Genomic DNA, 23697 nt, shown 5'->3' on the forward strand with positions numbered 1-23697 from the left:
AAAGTTGCTCAGTCACGTGTGACTCTTAGTGAGCCCATGGATTGTAGCCTACCAGGCTCCTCCATCCATGGAATTTTCCAGGCAAGAGTACTGGAGTGGGATGCCATTGCCTTCTCCGAATTGCTCCCTAGAAGTCATCTGTTATTTATCTCTGAAGTTCTGTGCTTAAGCTATGAGGAAATGCTGTTTGCTCTACCTTCAAAATGTACTTTGATCATATCATCTCTCACCATCTCTAACACCACTACTCTAGTACAGACCATCTTCATCTTTTACCTTAAGTAGTCTCCTAATTGGTCTCTGCCTCTTTTTTTACCCCCAGCCCATTCTGTTTTCTGTTATAGCAGCCAGAGTGAGTGTTAGGAAGTATATATATCAAATCATGTCAGTCCCTGCCCAGAACACTTAAAGGCTTTCTGTCACACTTAGAACAGATTTCTACAAGGGTCTACATGACCTGTCCTCAAGCATCCTCTGTTCCCTGGACTTGCCGTACATGCCCTTTCCTCTACATAGAGTACTCTCCCCCAGCATCTTTTCGTGTCACATTTTCTTATTTCATTCTGTCCTTGCTTAAATGCCTCATCACTGCTTGACTGTTAGGTATTCATTTTGTTTATTGACTGATGTGAGAAGGACCTTCCTCTGTCTCATTCTGTACTGCATTCCCAGTGCCTAGAATAGTTTTATTACCTAGAACTTAGGAGTGAGTGCTCAGGAAATATTTTTTTGTATTGAATGAATTATATAAGCTGAGATACTATTTGGGTACATTACTTAGCTATTGCTCCATAACAAAGTACCACAGGCTAAGGGGCCAACACACATTAGTTATCTCACAGTTTCTGTCAGTCAGGAGTCCAGGCATGGCTTTACTTGGATCCTTTGCAAGGCTGTAAACTAGGTATTGGTCAGTCTTGGGTCTCCATTGGAGGCTCAACTGAGAAAGGTTCCGCTTCCCAGCTCATGTGATTATTATCAGGATTCAGCTCCTTGCAGGCTGTTGGATTCTGGCTGGTTGGTGACTCCTTCATATGCTCACCATGTGACCATCTCTGTAGGTAGCTCACATTCGTGGCTGCTTATTTCTTCAAAGCCAGTAAGAAAGGGTTTTCTTGCTAGAAGAGGCATTGTGTTCTGGTGGAATGTTAGTATATACATTCTGTTACTTTTGCCATATTCTGTTGCTTAGGAGCAAGTCACAGATAATAAATATACTCAGACTGAACGGATTACACAGGACAAATACCGAGAGGCAGGAATCATGATAGCCACCTTAGTCTGCTGGCCACACTAGATTTCACATGAAGATAGTATATGCCGATATGGTTTTTTAAAAAAAAACAAAACTGTAGCAATAACATTAGATGTGGAGACTAGCAAAACAAACAAACAAACAAAATAGGAGTAATGTGCTGTCAGGGAAAGTTTATTTTAAGGGCTGTAGAGCTGCCAGTTGGTATTTGAGGTGATTCTCAATTTCTTGTTGAATCCAAGGAGAGCTGTAGCCAGAGGAATTGATGAGGAAAGGCAAATATGAGGATTTAAAAGAGAAGTATAGTCTGAAAATCCTGGGCTTGATATTTGCTAGAAGTTGTTGTCAAGAAAGGGAATTTAGTATATTCCCTCATAACCAGAGTGTGTCTGATAGTCAATAGAAATGTCTTATTTTTGTTATCTGTTTTCCTCAGCTGTGATTCATTCTGTATAAAAGATTGGGGCTTAGGCCTGGTATGCTTAAGCAAGTTAAACAGCTGTGACATTGGATGGATCACTTCATAATACCAGTATTAATAAAGTCATAGTAATTAACATCATCGAGCACTTAAGGACTAGATACCCTTCATGAATCACTGCCTTGTCATGGCTAAGGGGCTTGCATAACTCAGTGAAGCTATGAACCATGCTGTGCAGGGCCACCCAAAACAGATTATAGTGAAGCATTCTGACAGAATGTGGTCCACTGGAGGAGGAAATGGCACCCACTCCAGTATTCTTGCGTGAGAAGTCCATGAACAGTATGAAAATGCAAAAAGATATGACACAGAAAGATGAACCCCCTCATCAGAAGGTGTCCAGTATGCCACTAGGAAAGTGTTAGTGTTAGTTGCTCAGTTGTGTCCAACTCCTTGCGACCCCATGGATGGTAGCCTGTCAGGCCCCTCTGTCCATGGAGTTCTCCAGGCAAGGGTACTGGAGTGGGTAGCCATTCCCTTCTCCAGGGGATCTTCCCAACCCAAGGGTCAAACCCGGGTCTCCTGCATGGCAGGCAGATTCTTCACCATCTAAGCCACCAGGGAAGCAGAAATGCTGCTGGGAAAGTAGTGGTAGTGATCTGGTCACTAAACTGTATCCAGCTCTTGCAGTCCCTTGGGCTTTAGCCTGCCAGGTTCCTCTGTCCATGGGATTTCCCAGGCAAGAATACTGGAATAGGTTGCCATTTCCTTCTCCAGGGGATCTTCCCGACCCAGGGGTCAAACCCATGTCTCCTGCATGGCAGGCGGATTCTTTACCACTGAGCCACCAGAGTCACAGAGGGCAATTACTAATAGCTACAGAAAGAAGGAAACAGCTGGGCCAAAGCAGAAATAATGCTCAGTTGTGGATGTATCTGGTGGTGAAAGTTAAGTCTGATGCTGCAAAGAACAGTATTCCATAGGAACCTGGAATGTTAGGCCCATGAATCAAGGTAAATCGGACGTGGTCAAGCAGGAGATGGCAAGAGTTAACATTGACATCTTAGGAGTCGAGGTCGAGGTGAAGTCGCTCAGTTATGTCTGACTCTTTGCGACCCCGTGGACTATAGCCTACCAGGCTCCTCTGTCCATGGGATTCTCCAGGCAAGAATACTGGAGTGGGTTGGCATTTCCTTCTCCAGGGGATCTTCCCGACCCAGGGATCGAACCCAGGTCTCCCGCATTGGAGGCAGATGCTTTAACCTCTGAGCCACCAGGGAAGCCCCTTCTTAGGAATCAGTGAACTAAAATGGACGGGAATGGAAAAATTTAATTCAGATGACCATACGTGTACTACTGTGGGCAAGAATCCCTTAGAAGAAATGGAGTAGCCTTCACAGTCCTCAAGAGAGTCTGATATGCAGTACTTTGGTGCAACCTCAAAAATGATGGAATGATCTTGATTCATTTCCAAGGCAAACCGTTCAGCATCACAGTAATCCAAGTCTGTGCCCCAGCCACTGATGCTGAAGAAGCTGAAGTTGAATGGTGCTATGAAGACCTACAGCATCTTCTAGAACTAACCAAAAAAGATGTCCTTTTCAACACAGGGGATTGGAATGCAAAAGTAGGAAGTCAAGAGATACCTGAAATAACAGGCAAGTTTGGCCTTAGAGTACAAAATGAAGCAGGGCAAAGGCTAATAGTTTTGTCAACAGAACATGCTGGTCATAGCAAATGCCCTTTTCCAGCAACCCAAGAGACAACTCTATACATGCACATTACCAGATGGTCAATACTGAAATCAGATTGATTATATTCTTTGTAGTCAAAGATGAAGAAACTCTATACATACTCAGCTAAAATAAGGCCTGGAACTGACTGTGGCTCAGATCATGAACTTCTTATTGAAAATGTAGGCTTAAATTGAAGAAAATAGAGAAAACCACTAGGCTATTCAGGTATGACCTAGATCAGATCCCTCATGATTATTCAGTGAAAACGATGAAGAGATGTAAGGGATTAGATCTGGTAGACAGAGTGCCTGCAGAACTGTGGATGGAAGTTTATGACGTCGTGCAGGAGGCAGTGACCAAAACCATTCCAAAGAAAAAATGCAAAAGGCAAAGTCGTTTTCTGAGGAGATTTTACAAACAACTGAGTAAAAAAGGAAAGCAAAAGGCAAGGGAGAAAGGGAAAGATATACCCAACTGAATGCAGAGTTCCAGAGAATAGCAAAGAGAGACAGAAGGCCTTCTTAAATGAACAATGCCAAGAAATAGAGGAAGACAGTAGAATGGGAAAGACTAGAGATCTCTTCAAGAAAATTGGAGCTATCAAGGAAACATTTTGTGCAAGGATGTGCATGATAGAGGACAGAAACGGTAAGGACCTAACAGAAGCAAAAGAGATTAAGAAGAGGTAAAAATACATGAAGAACCATACAAAAAAGGTCTTAATGGCCTGGATAACCACAATGGTGAGATCATTCACCTAGAGCCAGACATCCTGGAGTGTGAAGCTGAGTGGGCATTAGGAACCATGAACTATGAACAAAACTACTGGAGGTGGTGGAGTTCCAACTGAGCTATTTAAAATCCTGAAAGATGATGCTGGTGAAGTGCTGCACTCAGTGTGTCAGCACATTTGGAAAACTCAGCAGTGGGACAGGGCTGGAAAAGGTCAGTTTTCATTCCAGTCCCAAAGACACTGCCAAAGAATGTTCCAGCTACTAGACTGTTTTGCTCATTTCACATGTTAGTAAGGTTATGCTCAAAATCCATCAAGTTAGGCTTCAGTTGGAGAAGGAAATGGCAACCCACTCCAGTATTCTTGCCTGGAAAATCCCATGGACGGAGGAGCCTGGCAGGCTACAGTCCATGGGGTTGCAAAGAGTTGGACACGACTGAGCGACTGAACTAGGCTTCAGTGGTATGTGAACAGAGAACTTCAGATGTACAAGCTGGGTTTCAAAGAGGCAGAGGAACCAGAGAGCAAATTGCCAACATTTGTTGAATCATGGAGAAAGCAAGGGAATTCCAGAAAAACATCTACTTTGGCTTCATTGACTCTGCTAAAGCCTTTGACTGTGTGGATCACAGCAAACTTGAAAATTTTAGAGATGGAAGTACCAGAACACCTTACCTGTCTCCTTAAAAACCTATATGCAGGTCAAGAACAGTTAGAACCAGACATGCAACAATGAACTGGTTCCAAATTCGGAAAGGAGTATGACAAGGCTATATATTATCACCCTGCTTATTTAACTTCTCTGCAGAGTACATCATGCGAAATGCCGGCTGGATGAATCACAAGCTAGAATCAAGATTGCTGGGAGAAATATCAACACTTCAGATATGCAGATAATATCATTCTAATGGCAGAAAGCAAAGAAGAACTAACGAGCCTGTTGATGAGGGTGAAAGAGGAGACTAAAAAGCTGGCTTAAAACTCAACATTAAAAAAAAACTAAGATCATGGCATCTGGTCCCATCGCTTCATGGCCAGTAGAAGGGGAAAAAATGGAAACAGTGACAAATTTTATTTTCTTGGGTTCCATAATCACCACAAATGATGACTGTAGCCGTGAAATTAAAAGATGCTTGCTCCTTGGGAGGAAAGCTATGACCAACCTAGACAGCATATTAAAAAGCAGAGACATCACTTTGCCTACAAAGGTCCGTATAGTCAAAACTATGGTTTTTTCAGTAGTCGTGTATGGATATGAGAGTTGGACCATAAAGAAGGCTGAATGCCAAAGAATTGATGTTTTGAAACTGTGGTGCTGGAGAAGACCCTTGAGAGTACCTTGGACTGCAAGGAGATCAAACCAGTCAATCCCAAAGGAAATCAACCCTGAATATTCATTGAAAGGACTGAAGCTGAAGCTCCAGTACTTTGGCCCCTTGCTGCAAAGAGCTGGCTCATTTGAAAAGACCCTGATGCTGGGAAAGATTGAAGGCAGAAGGAGAAGAGGGTAGCAGAAGATGAGATGGTTAGATAGCATCACCAGCTCAATGGACTTGAATTTGAGCGAACTCCGGGAGATAGTGGAGGGCAGAGGAGCCTGGCATACTGAGGTCCATAGTGACTCAAAACTTGAGAGATGACTTAGTGACTGAACAATGACAAGGACTAGACAGTTTTGTAATCCTATGAGGTTATTCCTTCATGGGGTTTGAAAATGGTGTGAACATTTTATGATACTTTTAAGTTTACCAGTAAGTTACAGATAAGGAAACCAAAAATTAATAGAAAAGTAGCTTATAAAAGGGGCTTCCCTGATGGCTCAGTGGTAAAGAATCTGCCTGCCAATTCAGGAAACATAGGTTCAATCCCTGGGTTGGGAAGATCCCCTGGAGAGGGAAATGGCAACCCACTTAAGTATTTTTGCCTAGGAAATTCCATGAACAGAGGAGCCTGACAGGCTATATAGTGCATGGGGTCACAGAAAGAGTCAGACATAATGTAGTGACTAAAAAACAACTTATATGTAGTGGAGCCAGAAAGTATTGCAAAGTTGGAAAAAAAGAGTAGAAAATAGTTGGAAAGTGATAAAAGCAAAATAGAGAGCCAAGCTAGGCGATTCAGTATTTAATAGTGTTGTCCAGTGGTTAAGATTACTTTCTTGAACCAGATTCTCTGGATTTGGATACTAACTTCATCAGTATTATCAAAAATGACCAAAGGGAAATTAACCTGTCTGTGACTTTGTTTCCTCATCTGTAAAATGGGAATAATAATACAGGTTAGTTATGAGAATTAGATGAGTTAATGGATGAAAAGTGCTTAGATAAAACATTATCTGGCTCAAAATAAGTTTCAAATTAAATATTCCTATAAAATAATAATTCTTGAAGCATTGGAGATAATGAGAAAGAGAAAATTATTAAAGAAATACTATTGCAACAATTCCCAGAACTGAAAATTGAATGGGCCCAATGACTGAGTAACCAGCAAAAGAGACAGAAAAAAGACCCATTCGTGAAATTTGAGCGTATCATGGATAAGAAGATTTTGAGAGCTCCCAGAGTAAAAAAGATAGGGCACACAGAAAAGACTGGAAATGAGAATACTGGATTTTTCAATGCAGTTTTGGATTCTAGAAAAAAATACAGTGCCCTGTACATTCAGAGAGAAAAAGGTTATTCTGTAATTTGTCTGTAGATAAACATAAGACAGGTTACTTTCATATAAGCAAGGACTCAAAATTTATCTTCCTTACATCCTTCTTTAGTAAATGAATAGAGAATGAGGTCCAGGAAATGGAATCCAACTGGAGAGAAAAGAAGAGGAAGTCTAAAGACCTTGAATTTGTAGGGGACTTAAATAGCAAACGGTGGAGGATCCATCCAGGGGAGAAAACTAAATAAATAGATTCTTTATATGTGGCACCTGGAAAATAGTATTGGTAGAAATTTATTAGATTTGTTGGACTTTGGGAAATTAGTGATACAAACTTGAGATTAAGCAAATGAAGGACCAAGGCAATAATTTTTTTAAAAAATTGTTCAAGAAAAAAGTATAATACAAATTTGGCTCAGCAATAAATTGTATTTATGTAATTTATATAATATATAAACTATCATAAACACAGGATATTGAATTAACCAAATTTTTGTGTAACTTTATTAGGAAGAGAATGGGGAATAGAATGATTTAAGGAATCTACTTCATTTGCCATAAAAATAAGTCTACAGATAATGTCTTGACAAAACAGTGACAGCAGTGTAAGCATTATTATTTAGTAGGCACAAAGTGAATTTTAGAGGAAATGGATAAGTTTAAATTTGTTGTTTCTGGAAGCAGTTTGGGAGGAGGCTTAGAAATTGTTCTTTTTGTTTATAATCTCTCATAGCATCTATCTTTTTAAACTATCAGTGTATTATTTTGAATGAAAATAATTATTTTAAAAAGTACATGTATAGATAATATACAAGTTAAAGAGAAATTCGTGATTTTAGTTCTGTCTCAAAAAAATCCTTACTGGATTGAATTCCTAAATAGTTATTTCACTTAAGTCTTTCAGATTGCTAGAGAGCTGAACATAGACATTCTCGGTGTCTTATGTCCTTCTGTCCAGTGGCAGCTGCCCATCATTTTGTAAGGAAAACAGCAGTTACTAATAAACAGAAAAAAGCAGTCATAATCAGATGTTAACTGCATAGTCACAGTACTAATTCAGTAAAATGAAAAGAGATAAAAATACAAATTACAGAGCTTCTGATTGCTTAGGTTCATCCCTACTTCAGGAAGGAGAGATACAACCTAGTTCATTTGAAAACAGTTTAATTTTGTCACTGCTGACTTGGGAAGATCCCCTGGAGAAGGGAAAGGCTACCCACTCCAGTATTCTGGCTTGGAGAATTCCATGGACTGTATAGGGTCTCAAGGAGTCAGACATGACTGAGCGACTTTCACTAAACAAGTTTAGTGAAACTAAATGTTTCATTAAACATTTCACTAAATGTTTCACTGTTTCACTCTGATTAGATGTTAGAGTCAAAGGGAAATTTTTGAAAGTGAAATTACACTGACAAATACAAAAAAATTATGAAAGAGATGAGTTAGTACCTTAAGTTTAGAGAAATCAGATTTTTCAGTTAGTTTAGAGAAATCAGATTTTTCAGTTTCTTCTTGGGAAAGGTGATCAGATGTTATTGATCACTTGAGTTTTTAGAGAAATTGAATGTTTGAATAAAGTGGATCTGTTAAAGCCCAGTTTAAAACTGTTTATGCTTCTGTATATTTTTGTTAAAGTTGTTTAGGAAAAATAATTTTGAGTGGAAGACTTCTATCTAGGAATTGTTACTGTTTTCAGTTGGGGAAACTTTACTGAAGAACATAAAATACGGGCTTCCCTTGTGGCTCAGCTAGTAAAGGCTCTGCCCGCAATGTGGGAGACCTGGGTTCGATCCCTGGGCTGGGAAGATCCCCTGGAGAAGGGAAAGGTTACCCACTCCAGTATTCTGGCCTGGAGAATTCCATGGACTCCCATGGGGTTGCAAAGATTTGGACACACTGAGTGACTTTCACTTCACTTTACATACTATTTGGACCTTGCTAGTGGCTTCCCTCGGAGAAGACAATGGCACCCCACTCCAGTACTCTTGCCTGGAAGATCCCATGGACGGAGGAGCCTGGTGGGCTCCAGTCCATGGGGTCGCTAAGAGTCGGGCACGACTGAGTGACTTCACTTTCACTTTTCACTTTCATGCATTGGAGAAGGAAATGGCAACCCACTCCAGTATTCTTGCCTGGAGAGTCCCAGGGACAGAGGAGCCTGATGGGCTTCTGTCTGTGGGGTCGCACCGAGTCAGACACGACTGAAGCGACTTAGCAGCAGCAGCAGCAGTGGCTTCCCTTGGAGAAGGCAATGGCCCCCCACTCCAGTATTCTTGCCTGGCAAATCCCATGGACGGAGGAGCCTGGTAGGCTGCAGTCCATGAGGTCGCTAAGAGTCAGACATGACTGAGAAACTTCCCTTTCACTTTTCACTTTCATGCATTGGAGAAGGAAATGGCAACCCACTCCAGTGTTCTTGCCTGGAGAATCCCAGGGACGGGGGAGCCTGGTGGGCTCCCGTCTATGGGGTCACACAGAGTCGGACACGACTGAAGCGACTTAGCAGCAGCAACAGTGGCTTCCCTGGTGGCTCAGATGGTAAAGCGAAAGAAAGAAGAAATGTTCAAAATTGGAAACATGGAGGCTTTCAGGACCTATGCATGCCTGCTTTCAACTTTATTCTCTAGTCTTACCTCCCAGCTTCGTGCTTAGCCCTCTGACTGTCCTTTCTTATATCTTTCCAGCTCCTCCTCTACACTCTTGGCACACTCCACCCCTAGCACTTCATGTGAAATGCTTCCCGTTCTTTAAGGTCCAATCAGATGTTGTCTTTTCCACAGTATTTTGTTTGACTCCTTGCTAGTTGAGAATGCTTACCTATATTGAACTCTCAGTGCATTAAATTCTCTGTATTATGGTTGTTTTCATCTATTTTTTAATTAAAAATTTTAAAGTTATATTAGCCCACTATTTTATTTCAGATTCATATGAACACCTTATGAAAATTACAGTCTTGGATGGTAAAGAGCGAACATGCAGAGAAGTAGGACTGTCACAGAAACAGCTATCTGGACTGCAGACTAAGGGATGATGCTTTGGCCCACATGGTTTAGGATGTGTTCCTGTTTCATATAGATAAAGCAAGACCAACAGCAGTAACATCTAAGGAGATGAGGACATATTTACCTTTTTTTTTGTTGTTGTTCTTTTGTATCATTGACATATTAAGTTTCAGGTGTACAACATGGTGATTCATAGTTTTTAAAGGGTTAGGGTTATATACCAATTATAGTTTTTGTAAAACATTGGCTTTATTCCCTTTGCTGTAATTATGGTTGCTCTTAAATATGCTTACCACGATTCTCATCTCTGCTTGGGTATTCTGTCTTCTGGAGTATTTTATATAGGCTGAATGCTTAGAGAATTTTTGCTTTAATTATGTAAATACAGATTCAGGGTTCTAACAAAGCAGCCCTTCTAAAAGTAAATTGTTTCAGTAGGTTTACCATCTTCCCTCAATCCTTTCTTATCTGTCCCTTCATGTGTATGAGTTGTTTTAGTCATTGCTCACAGGTCACTTTTGATTTTTGTCTTTCAGTCTTACCTCCAGTGTTAGTGCCTCGTCATAATGAATTCAATCCACAACACAGCCTTCTGGTTCAGTTTAGAAACTTAAGCCACAATGAGCCGCACATGCCGCAAAATGCAACGTTCCCGGATTCTTTCCATCAGCCCAACAGCACTCCTTTTCCCTTGTCTCCAAATAGTCCCTACCCCCCTTCCCCTGCTAGCAGCACATATCCCAGCTCCCCAGCAAGTTCTGGACCAGGAAGTCCATTTCAGCTCCCAGGTAAGAATTTATTTTATTGATACAAAAAATAACTCCTGAGAATTAGCATTTGTTCTAATACTGCTGATCCTCTGGGTCAGCTGTTAATATGTCAAGAACTAACTATTTTTGACTACTCTTTGGTAATTGTTTGATTTCCAGAAGTTTTGAATTTTATTTTGCCAAGAGCTGTATGTTTAAAAATTCAAGTAGATATATTTTTCACAAAATACAATAGTCCTAAAATGTGTATGGAACCACAAAAGACCTGGAATAGCCGAAGCAGTTTTCAGAAAGAAGGGCAAAGCTGAAGGCATCATACTCCCTGATTTCGAACTGTATTACAAAGCTGTAATAATAAAAATCATATAATATTGGCATACAAGCAAACATATAGATCATGGAACAGAGTATCGAGAAATAAACTCATGCGGAAATTGTCAATTAATTCACAACAGAGGAGCCATGAATGTACAAGGGGGAAGGACAGTGTCTTCTATAAATATGCTGGTAAAACTGGACAGACACATGCAAAAGGATGAAATTGGACCATTGTCTTACACCACACACAAAAATTAACTCAAAGTAGATAAGAGTTTAATGTAAGACCTCAAATCATAAAACTCCTAGAAGAAAATATGTGTAGTAAGCTCCTTAACCTAGGTCTCACTGATGATTATTTTAATCTGACACTAAAAGCAAAAGCAACAAAAGCAAAAATAAACAGGTGAAACTGTATCAGACTAACGCACTTCTGCACAGCAAGGGAAGCCATCAGTAAAATTAAAGGGCGGCCTACTGAATGAAAGAAAATTTTTGCAAATGATGTATCTGATAAGGGGCTAATATCCAAAATTTATAGGAAGAACTCATATGACACAGTGGCAAAAAAAAAAAAAAAAGTCTATTAAGATCTGAATAGATACTTATCCAAAGAAGACATACTGTTGGCCAATAGATACATGAAAAGATGCTCTAGACATCACTAATTGTCAGGGAAATGCAGGTCAAAACCACAGTGAGATATTACCTTACCCTTATTACAGTGACTGTTTATCAGAAAGGTGGAAATAACAAGTGTCGGTGAGGATTTGGAGGAAAGGGAATTCTTGTGCACTGTTGGGATGAAAATTAGTGTGGCCAGTTTTAAAAACAGTATAGAATTTCCTCAAAAAATAAAAAATAGAACTACCATATGCTTCTGCAATTCTACTTTTGGATGTTTATCCAAAGAAAACAAAAGCAGTGACTCAGGAAGGTATCACTGCTCTCATGTTTATTGTGACTTTATTTATAGTGTTAATTTATGGATAAAGAAGATATGATAAATACACACACACACAGATATTATCCAGCCATAAAAAAGAATGAGATCTTGCCATCTGTGACAACATGGATGAGTCTTGACAGCTTTATGCTAAGTGAAATAAGACTGAGAAAGACAAATACCGTTATGATCTCTCTTATATACGTGGACTTAAAAAAACAACTAGGCTCATAGATACAGAGGACAGCCACCCCTGGTTGCCAGAGGTGGTGAAAAAGCAGTTGAGGAAAGTGGGTGAACTGTTTTTATTTTTTTTTAGTTTACATAAATGGAAGTTTTTAAAAAAACAAACACAATTTGGGGGAGATTGGCGATTACCCTTTAAGAACAGTAACATTACGGTAGATAAAATTTGAAAGTTGCACTCACTCCTTCAGCCCACCTTCCCTATCTCATTACTTGATCTTTCTCTATGGCATGTATTACAATCCAGTGTAGTACATTTTGTCTTTACTTATAATCTGCCTCTTCCCCCTCCCAACTTGTCTGTAAACTTTCATAGCATCTTTTGTTTATTGTTAACATCACCAGTACCTACGTCAGAGTCTAATATGCAGTAGATCCTCCAGTAAATATTTGTTAAATAAATAGATGGACTTACAGCAACACATAAATACATTTACTGCTAACTATGGAGATACACCTATGTGTTAAATGGTTGCCGGTGCAGATTGAGAGTTTGAAGCCAAATGGTGCTAACTTGAATGATTTCATAGAGAGGAGTCCTATATACAGTAAAGGCCAGAATGTAGTAAAAATGTATCAAAAACAGAAAGACAGAAAATGGCTCTGTCTGATGAATGTAAAGGAAAGTAGATAATCAGGAAACAAAGTGTTGTTAGATATCAGTTGGCCGTATATTGGGCCAAATGACTAAATCTAGGTGTACCACTAGGCATTACAATTAAGTTTTGTCAAAGCAACAAAGGAAGTAGCTATATTTGACGTAAGTTAAATATTTTCATAAAGTTTTTACCGCTGCTGCTAAGTCACTTCAGTCGTGTCTGACTCTGTGTGACCCCGTAGATGGCAGCCCATGAGGCCCCCCTCAACCCCCGTCCCTGGGATTCTCCAGGCGAGAACACTGGAGTGGGTTGCCATTTCCTTCTCCAGTGCATGAAAGTGAAAAGTGAAAGTGAAGATGCTCAGTCGTATCCGACTCTTAGCGACCCCATGGACTTCAGCCTACCAGGCTCCTCCGTCCATGGGATTTTCCAGGCAAGAGTGCTGGAGTGGGGTGCCATACCATTTATCAAGTGCCTTTTATATAACTAATACTGTGATGAAAGATATCACATTAAATTTAATCTTCAGAACAGCCATGTGAGATAGATATTATTCTTATTTTACAGATGGAAGATGAAACTGGTATTAACCCCAAGAGTTTAAGTACCTTACTTAAGGTCACATAGCTAATAAATGGGGGGTTCAGGCCCAGGTTTCTCTGACTCTGAAGTCTGTGCTTTTTTAACTTTGCTACATTGCTTGTCAAATCATTTTATACTTTGATAGGTTAAAATGAACTCCAGTAATCTTTAATTAGATAACTGATACACTGATTTGCCTGGAGAAGGATCATAAGCAGATTTTTAAAGTGGCTAAATTTTATTAATGGCATGCATGGTCTTGTGTGGTTAAATCATTAGAAATATTGGAATGCCTACTTTGCAGGCAATCATATGTAAATATATACTTAGTGATTTCTCTATTGCAGTGAAATACCAATTGATGAAGGTTTGTTTTTTGAAAAGGATTTGAGTTCCAACTGTTTAACTTGCTGTTAGGTGTCTTTTCAAAAACTAATTTTCATCCTTTGTACTACAGTCAGTGCTGATTGATTGGTAGCTCTGTCTCAGAATACCTCTTGTACAAACCTTGAGGTGAAAAACAAGTTATATATTCAGATATATGTTCAGTATTTATAGTTACTGAGACAAAGAAGTATAGCTATAGCTTTTGTAAAGGTTTGCAGCCAGAAATGTTTTAACTCAAAAGATTTTGTAGTTCATTTTGTTTCCTTAGAGCCATTTTTTGTTTCCTTAGAGCCATAGGACATAATGCCATTGTAAGACATCGCAAAAGAATTAGATAGCTGCTGTTAGTGTTGTTGGCAAATTTTGAAAGAGCATGGTTTTATCTTCCAGTTTTAAATAACAATACAGTGTGTGATGATCTTGGCAATTTAAGAATGTCTCTGTAGATACCTGAACGAGGATAATCTCTGGCCTTCAGATTGATACAGTAGTTGCAGTTTCTCTGAGCGTGTAATTCTAAGCAAATGAAAGCAAAATTCTTGACCTTAAATTCTATCGTAGTGAATTTTAGCAGTGATATTACTATGCGGATTGGACCAAATTCACGTGGACTTGTAGTAGGTTTCTGGTGGCTAAGGGGTATGCTGTCTTTTCTCCTGTTGCCTTGCCCTGAGGTAGCATCCTGCATTTTTGTGTGTGATGTTCCGTAATGAATCCTACTGGGAATTTTTAAGAACTTTCTGATGCATTTAGATCTAACTTTCAGCGAGATGAAGATTCTAACTATTCTTTTGGGATTCTAACTTGTCTTATTTTCTTCCTGTTAGCTGATACTCCTCCTCCTGCCTATATGCCACCAGACGATCAGATGGGTCAAGATAATTCCCAGCCCATGGATACAAGCAATAATATGATTCCTCAGATTATGCCCAGTATATCCAGCAGAGGTAAGAAGTACAATGCTTATTTTGTTGTTTTTGCTCTTTAAAAAAAAAAAAAAAACTTCTCAGTCACTTTTAGAAGCCAGCTTTATTGAGTTATAGTTTATATACCATGAATGTATCCATTTTAAGTATATGATTCAATGATTTTTTTAAAATGTGTAAAATTTTACACCATTACCATGTAGAATTCTACCATGTTCTAGTTTTAGAACAGTTTTACAATGCTTTAAAAATATCCTATATGTGTGTTTGCAATCTATCCTCTCATACCCCCAGCTCCAGAAACCTTCTAATCTGTTTTCTGTACTGTGGATTTGCCTTCTCTCATTTCATATAAATAGAATCACAGAATGTGTAGTCTTCAAGATTCATCAATTTTGTACCATGTAGCAATAGTTTGTTTATTCTTTTTCATTGCTGAATAGGATTTCATTGTATGGATATACCACATTTGGTTTACCCATTTATCAGTTGATAAACATTTGAATTGTTTGTAGTTTTTTGCTAGCATGAACAATGCTGTAATGAATGTTTGCAAATACTAAGCCTTTGTTTTTATTTTTCTGAGTCATATGGTAAATTTAAGTATTTAAGAGAAACAGCCAAACAGCTATAAATGGTAGTACCATTTTACCAGTACCATATGAGCGTGCTGGTTTCTCCATACCCTCCTGACACTTGTTATTGTTTATCTTTTTGATTGTAGTTATTCTGTTGGGTATAAAGTGGTGTCTTCTTGTTTTAATTTGCATTTCCCTACTGAGGAATGATTTTGAACATTTTTAATGTACCTAGCCATTCATACATCTTCTTTGGTTTATTTAAATCTTTTGCCTTTTTTTCAAAATTGATTTGTTTATTATTGAGTTGTAAGAGTTCTGTATATTCGGACCCAAGTCCTTTATCAGACATATGATTTGCAAATATTTTCTCTCAGTCTGTGGATTGTCTTTTCATTTTATTAATGGTGTCCTCTGAAGCACAAAAATTTTTCATTTTGATGAAATTATCAGTTTTTTTTCCTGGATTATGCTTTTGGTGTTGCATCTAAAAATCCTTTGTCTGTCCCAGGGTCATAAAAAATATTCTTCTGTGTTTTCTCCTAGCAGTTCTTTAGCTCTTGCATTTAGGTCTGTGATTCATTTTAAGTTTTTTGTATGGTTATGGTCTAAAGTCATCTTTGTTCAAGTAGATACCGAGTTGGCTCTAGCACTATTTGTTAATAAGAGTGTCATGGTGACTTCTTTTTTACGAATCAGTTGACTATGAATGTAAGGATTTATTTCAGGATGCTAAATTTTGTTTATTGATTTGTTTATCTTTTCCTTAAAGTCTTGATTACTAAAGTTTTATAGTAAGTTTTGAAAACAAGAAGTGTTAGTCCTCCAATTTTGTTCTTTTTGAAAATTGTTTAGCAATTCTACATTCTTTGCATATTTCCATATCATTTTAGTATCAGCTTTTCAATTTCTGTCCCCCTCAAAAAAATTCCTCCTTGGATTTTGATAGAAGTCACTTTGAACCTTTAAATCAATATAGGGAGATATGCCATCATCTTCTAGTACACGGACATGGATTGTACTCTCTATTCTCCGTTTGTTTAGACCTTCAACTTCAGTATAAGTCTTTCACTGATTTTCTTTTTAAATTTATTCCTCAGTGAGTGGAATTTTTTAAAAATTTTGTGTTTGGATTCTTCATTGATAGTTAAAATAAAATTGACTGGATGAAGGCTGTCAAAAGGCACAGACTTCCAGCTGTAAGATAAACAAGTATGAGGGACATAATGTACAACATGATAAATGTCATTAACACTTCTGTGTGTTATATATGAAGTTGTAAAGAGAGTAAATCCTAAGAGGTCTCATCACAAGGAAAATGTATTTTTTCCTGCTTCTTTAATTTTGTGTCTATATGAGTTGATGATGGAGGATCTCCCAGGTGGCTCAGTGATAGAGAATCTGCCTGCCAGTGCAGGAGACGCAGGAGACCACAGGTTTGATCCCTGGGTCAGGAAGATTCCCTGGAAAAGGAAATGTCAACCCACTCCACTGTTTTTGCCTGGGCAGTCCCATGGACAGGGGAGCCTGGTGGGCTACAGTCTCTGCGGTCGCAGAGAGTCAGACACGACTGAGCGCACGTGCGTGAGTTGATGAGGTTCATTAAACTTGCGTGATAACCATTTCATGATGTATGTGTGGCAGATCATTGTGCTGTGAACCTTAAACTTACACAGTGCTGATGCCACTTGTATCCCAATAAACTGATGAGAAAGACTTACATTTCTTAACTAAAAACTACAGTTGCCTGCATTGACAGGCAGATTCTTTACCACTGAGCCACCTGTCTTCTGAATTTGCTTATTCTAGCCACTGCATCTGAGTGGAATCATGTAATGTTTGTCCCTTTGTATCTAGCTTATTTCACTGAGCATAATGTTTTTAAGGTTTATCCAGGTTGTAGCATGTATTAGAATTTCATTCCTTTTTAAGGCTGAGGAGTATTCTGTTGTAAGCACATACCACATTTTGTTTATCCATTTATCAATTCATGGACATTTGGTTTGTTTACACCTTTTGGCTATTCTGAATAATACTGCTGAAAACATTGGTATACAGGTTTCTGTTTGAGTCTCTGTTTTTTAATTCATTGGGTATTATATACCTGGGAGTAGAATTGCTAGATTTTATGGTAATTCTGTTTAGCTTTTTTGAGGAACTGCCAAACTGTTTTCCACAGTGGTTGCACCATTACATTTTCACCAGCATTGCAGTGGATTTCCAATTTCTCCATATTTTTGCCAACATTTGTTATTTTCTTTTTTCTTTTGATAATAGTATCCTAATGGGTATGAAGTGGTATCTCAATTGCGGTTTTTAAAGTCATTTTGTTTTGAGAACTTAAACTTCTTAATTTGTCACAAGTTTGCATGAAGTAAGGTATTGGCACTTTAGTTTCTTGAAAGAATGATGTCCTTGTATTTATTTTATAGTGTTTGTGATGATATGGGATGACTGTATGTCCCATAAGCCCCGCATTCCTAAGAATAAATTTCAGGCCCCCTGATAATCTTGTTAATGTTTAAATAGTACCTTGGCTTTTTTAAGATTAGAATTTATAAGAAAAAAAAAAGAATTTATCTAGCAATTCTGTCATACTAATTTGCTTAATATTCATAGTATCTACCTTCATTTAGAGCAAACTGTCTGAGAACATAAATTTCTGGATTTGAATTCCTGCATCTCTACTTATTTGCTTTTGCAGCTTAGGGTGGCTTTTTAAATATATCTAAGCCTAAATTTTTCCATTTGTAAAATAAAGAGATAATAACTACATAGGAGTTATTAGTATGTTGATTGACTTTGACTGTATTTATAATGATCTTAGTATACAGCATTGGATAATTCCCCAAAAATGGTATTATCATCCTCTTTCTAAAAATTTGGAGTATGTTTACCCCATTTATCATTTTGCTTCTTCTTTTGATTCTCCAGAGATCAGAGAGTACAGTTTAGTGGTGATGTATATTAAATATTTCTTGGATTATAGTTTCTTAGCCAAACAACTGAGTCCCTTTAGAAGAACCTGGCACTCAAGTCTTCTAACCCTCCTAGATATCTTTTTTCACCAGAGTTTCTTCTCACTTGGGAAATTAGAGTTAAATTGCAATGCTGTGAATTACCAGTTAACAAGATGTCCTTTGCCTTGAGCAGAGTCGCAGACCTTTTGATTTTCTTCTTTTCATTCTAACCAAATTGTCTTTTTTGTTTTGCTTATCTTGGCTCTAGTCTTTCGTGACACTGTTATAACTTCCTGCTACTCATCTGTGTATGTGTTTGGTTATGAGTCCCTCCTTGTTCCATCTTTTATACAAACTCCTGTAAAATCTGAGCTCTTAGAACTTTGCTCTATAGGTCCTCATTGTTTGTTTTTCTTGTACCTCCTCATCTGAATTCTTTGCAGTTATATAATTAAAACTGAGTTTTAAAAGTCAACCAACTCTTTTGTGGTGTCTACATAGTCAGTGTGACTTACTCTTAACGTTTTTCTTGGACATTCTAAAAAATTTCTGCCTTTCTTGAAAGAAAACTGACAATTCATGACTTTTCTTTCTGATTTCAGCTCCAAGACAGACACTCCACTAGTGCTGGATGAAGAACTTCCACGTCTCTTCCATCCATTGTGTCCGTTAGGAATTGTTGATTTTTAACACTGATAAGAGTTTGGCCAATGTTTTATATTTTATACAATCCTTTTTCCATAGTTTTAAGTGTTCTGGCACTTAAAACTTCAAATGTATACCACCTTTTACCCAAAGAACACTCATTTGATTGTGTTTTTCCTTTCTTTCTTTTTTTTAAACAAACTAATTTTTAGATTTACAGCAAATTTGAGTGAAAAAGTACAGAGTTCCCATATACCCTCTCCCCCTACACTGGTACAGCTTCCCCCACTACCTGCACCAGAGGGATACATTTATTATAATCTGTGAACCTACATTGATACATCATTATCACCCCAAATGTATAATTTACATTAGGATTCATTCCTGGTATTATATATTCCTTGAGTTGTAACAAATGAATAATGACATGTAGCTATCATTTATAGTATCATATAGAATAATTTCACTGTTTTAAAAATGCTCTGTGCTCTGCCTTACTCATTCTCCTTCTTTCCTAACCCCTGGCAACCAGTGATCTTTTTATTGTCTCTATAGTTTTGCCTTTTCCAGAATGTCTTGTAATTGGAACCTTATAGTATGTAGCCTTTTCAGATTAGCTTCTTCACTTAGTAATATGCACCCAAGTCCCTCCCCTCCATGTCTTTTCATGGCTTGATAGTGCATTTCTTTTTTCACGCTGAATAATATTTGGTTGTCTGATATACTACAGTTTATTTATCCATTCACATGTTGAAGGATATCTTGGTTGCTTCCAAGTTGTGGCCATTATGAATAAAGCTTCTGTAAACATCTCTCTGCAGTTTTTGTGTGGACCTAAGTTTTTGACTCCTTCAGGCAAACAGTGAGGAACACATTTGCTGGATTGTATGGTAAGAGTTTGTTGCTTTGTAAGAAGTCACCAAATTGACTTCCAAAGTGGCTGTACTATGTTACATTCTCACCAGCAGTGAATGAGAGTTTCTGTTGCTCCACATATTCACCAGCATTTGGGATTGTCAGTGTTTTGGATTTGGCAATTCTACTGGTTTTGGTAATTCTAATGCAGTAGTATCTCCTTGCTATTTTGATTTGCATTTCCCTGGTGACATACAATGTGGAGCATCTTTTTATATGCTTATTTGCTTTTGTGTATATCTTCTTCAGTGTCTGAGGTGTCTGTTCATATCTTTGACCAGTTTTTCTCATTGGCTTATTCATTTTCTTACTGAGTTTTAAGAGTTCTTTGTATTTGTGTAACAGTCCTTTACTACTGCTACTGCTGCTGCTAAGTCACTTCAGTCATGTCCGATTCTGTGCAACCCCATAGATGGCAGCCCACCAGGCTCCCCCGTCCCTGGGAGTCTCCAGGCAAGAACACTGGAGTGGGTTGCCATTTCCTTCTCCAATGCATGAAAGTGAAAAGTGAAAGTGAAGTCGCTCAGTCATGTCCGAATAGTAGCGACCCCATGGACTGCAGCCTACCAGGCTCCTCTGTCCATGGGATTTTCCAGGCAAGAGTACTAGAGTGGGGTGCCATTGCCTTCTCCTGAGTTCTTTACTAGAAGTGTCTTTGCAAATATATTCTCCCATTCTGTGGCTTGTCTTCTCATTCTCTTGACAGTGTCTTAAAGAGTAGAAGTTTTTAATTTTTAATGAAATCTAGCTTGTCAATTATTCCTTCAAAGATCATACCTTGGTATTGTATCTAAAAAGTCATTACCATATTCAAGGTCATCTGTATTTCCTCCTCTGGTTTTTTGAGATGATTTTCATAGAGTGTCTACTATAGTTTTATAGCCGGTTTTTAGGTTGGGTGGTGTTAGTCTTCTTGGTTTGGTGTTCAGTATTGTGTTGGCTATTCTGGGTCTTTTGCCTTTCCATGTAAACTTCAGGATCAGTGTACAAGATGATTTGCTGAAGTTTTTATTGGGATTTCATTCACTCTTGAGTCATGGTGGGAAGAACTGAGGTTTCCTGCACATGATCATAGACTGTATTTCTACTTATTTAGTTCCTTCTTTGAATTCTTTATTTAGAATTTCATAGTTTCAACATATGTATCTTACCTGTTCTGTTTGTTTGCTCTTTACGTAAATATTTCATTGTTTGAGTGCTGCGATGAATGATAATTTTATTTCAAATTCTACTTGCTCATTGCTGGTATAGGAAGGTGATTGACTTTTGTATCTTAACCTTATATCCTACAACTTTCCTATAATTGCTTATCAGTTCTAGGAGGCTTTCTGTCAGTCATTTCAGATTTTTTGCATAGATAATCTTGTCATTTGTGAACAAAGACAGTTTTATGTCTTCCTTCTCAATCCGTATAACTTTTTTTTTCTTTTCTCTTACTGTATTAGCTGGGATTTCCAATATGCTGTTGAAGGGGAGTGATGAGCACATCCTTGCTTTGTTACTGATCTTAGCATAGAAACTTCTAGTTTTTCACCCTTAAGCATGACATTAGCTGGAAGGTTTTTGTAAATGTTCTTTATATCAAGTTGAAGAAGTTACCCTCTATTCTTAGTTTTCTAATAGTATTAATTTTTCAGTCCAGATTTTTGTTTAAAATAATTTTACAGATGCTGGTATAGTTGTCTTTCAGTTTGTTGAAACAGAGCTTTTGTCATCTCTAATTTAAACCTGGATTTGATTCTGCTAGAAAAGCAACTTAAAATGTGATGTTGCCCATCCTTGTATATGTATAATTGAAAAAAAAAAAAAAAAAACTTTTATGATCAAAGCATTTCTGGGGAATTCCCTTTCAGTCCAGTGGTTAAGATTTCACCTTCCAGTGCAGGGAGTGTGGGTTTGATCCCTGGTCAGGGAGCTAAGACTCCATATGCCTCCTGGCCAAAAAAAAAAACAACATAAAAGCAACAGAAGCAACAAATTCGATAAAAATTTCATTGTAACAAATGCAATAAAGACTTTTAAAATGGTCCATATCAAAAAAAATCTTGAAAAGAAAAAAGCACTTCTGATGTTTGTTTTTTTGATACAGACTGAAAGCCAGAAAGGCAATGAGATGTCAGTGAAATATCTGAAAATTTTCTTTTTCATATAGTGCTTGAATTGGGTTAAAGGAAACATCAAAATAATTTTGAGTTCCTGGTAATCATTAAACATTGTTTTTGTGTCTGGTTTGTTCACAGATGTTCAGCCTGTCGCCTATGAAGAGCCCAAACATTGGTGCTCAATTGTCTATTATGAATTAAACAATCGTGTTGGGGAAGCTTTCCATGCCTCTTCTACTAGTGTGTTAGTAGATGGATTCACAGACCCTTCGAATAACAAAAGTAGATTCTGCTTGGGATTGTTGTCAAATGTTAATCGTAATTCAACAATTGAAAACACTAGGCGACATATTGGAAAAGGTAATTTTGTCATTTTCCTGCGTTCAGTTGAGTTCGGTTGTTTGTTGTGCTTGCTGTGCGCCCTGCATTATGTAAGGGCATACAGAGAAACTTAAGGCATGGTCCTGCCCTCAGGTTGCAGATGCAGAAGAATGTGCTCAGTAGAGATGCACTCAGACTTCTCTTCTGTATCCTGCCTATTTTTTCTTCATAGTGCTTAGCATCTGAAATCATACTATTCTGTTTTTTTTTTTTTTGCATTTTCAGTCTTCTTAACTGAAATACAAGCTATACAGAAATTCGCATTGTTCATAACAGTATCTTTAGCAATTAGAACAATGCCTGGCTCATAGTACATACACAAGAAATATTTGTAAAATATATGAATGCTAGTGAAGGATTAAAATTTTTGAATTATGATCTTTGTGGAATATTTTGGGTTGAGATGACTTGTAAGAATTTTCATTATGATGGAGGAGCAAGATTACTGGTAGAACAGTTTGAATGACTTAAGTCTTCAGTGGCTTCACTACCACTCTTCCTACCTTTAAATTCAGGTAACAGGGTTCTATTTATAATTCATCCTCTAAGACAGTTGCCACAACAAACAAGGAACTTTTCACACTGTAGTGAAATTGTATCACGCATTAAGTGGTCAGAGAGGAAACCTATCCCATGTAGGGCTGTTTGCCTATCTTTGAAGTTTTGTTTTTATTACTTTCCACTTTTTGCTTCTTTGACTTGAGAAGGTCTTAGGAACAAAAGTTAACTAACTTTAATTGTAATATGATTTCTTATAGAAGAGACTCGGAAAAATACTGTGTCCAAAAATAAATTGGAAAGAAAGTTTCCGTTCTTTTTTGACCGAACTAATAACTTGCTATGATTTTTTAGGTAAAAATGCCCCACTTCTATGCATTGATTTTTCATTCTACAGTAGGATAATTTAAGAGAAATCTGCTTGGTGAATTCTTAAATACTAGACTCATTTTACCCTTTTTTTCCTAATATATAGTTCTAGGATCCTTTTTTCCAGGGAAAGTATTTGCTCAGAAACAGAACATACTTTTTAATGTCATAGCCTGATACCAGTCTGTGAATCACGCATATTTATTACGATGGTCTTTTTAGTACTATATGCAGTAGTGAAAAGTTAGGAACAGCTTGAGCTTTAGCTATATAGTTTGAACTTTTAAATAGTGAACATTCATATATTATTTTGGAGAAGGCAACGGCAACCCACTCCGGTACTGTTGCCTGGAAAATCCCATGAATGGAGGAGCCTGGTAGGCTGCAGTCCATGGGGTCTCTAAGAATTGGACACTTCACTTTCACTTTTCACTTTCATACATTAGAGAAGGAAATGGCAACCCACTCCAGTGTTCTTGCCTGGAGAATCCCAGGGATGGGGGGAGCCTGGTGGGCTGCTGTCTACAGGGTCGCACAAAATTGGACACGACTGAAGCGACTTAGCAGCAGCAGCAGCATATATTGTTTATATATTTTTAAAAAATACCAAAAACATTTTTTAAAGGAAAGTAAAATAAATCTGCCATTTAAGGACTCTTCCTATGACCTGAAA

General features: G+C 37.9%; 1 protein-coding gene across 3 annotated transcripts in view; it reads left to right on the forward strand.

Annotated features, from left to right (window-relative positions):
• The window catches only part of SMAD5 (SMAD family member 5), a 59458-nt gene that overhangs the window by 28220 nt on the left and 7541 nt on the right, over positions 1 to 23697 (forward strand). For all 3 annotated transcript variants that reach the window (XR_006059958.1, XM_060415761.1, XM_060415760.1), the window contains exons 2-4: positions 10339 to 10590; positions 14478 to 14597; positions 21915 to 22136. Coding sequence is in view for 2 of the 3 variants with exons in the window: in XM_060415761.1 (XP_060271744.1) it covers positions 10339 to 10590; positions 14478 to 14597; positions 21915 to 22136 (594 nt within the window). In the remaining variant the exon portion in view is untranslated. The remainder of the gene's footprint in view (positions 1 to 10338; positions 10591 to 14477; positions 14598 to 21914; positions 22137 to 23697) is intronic.

This window comes from Ovis aries, chromosome 5 (genome assembly GCF_016772045.2).
Source record: "Ovis aries strain OAR_USU_Benz2616 breed Rambouillet chromosome 5, ARS-UI_Ramb_v3.0, whole genome shotgun sequence".
Lineage (NCBI taxonomy): Eukaryota > Metazoa > Chordata > Mammalia > Artiodactyla > Bovidae > Ovis > Ovis aries.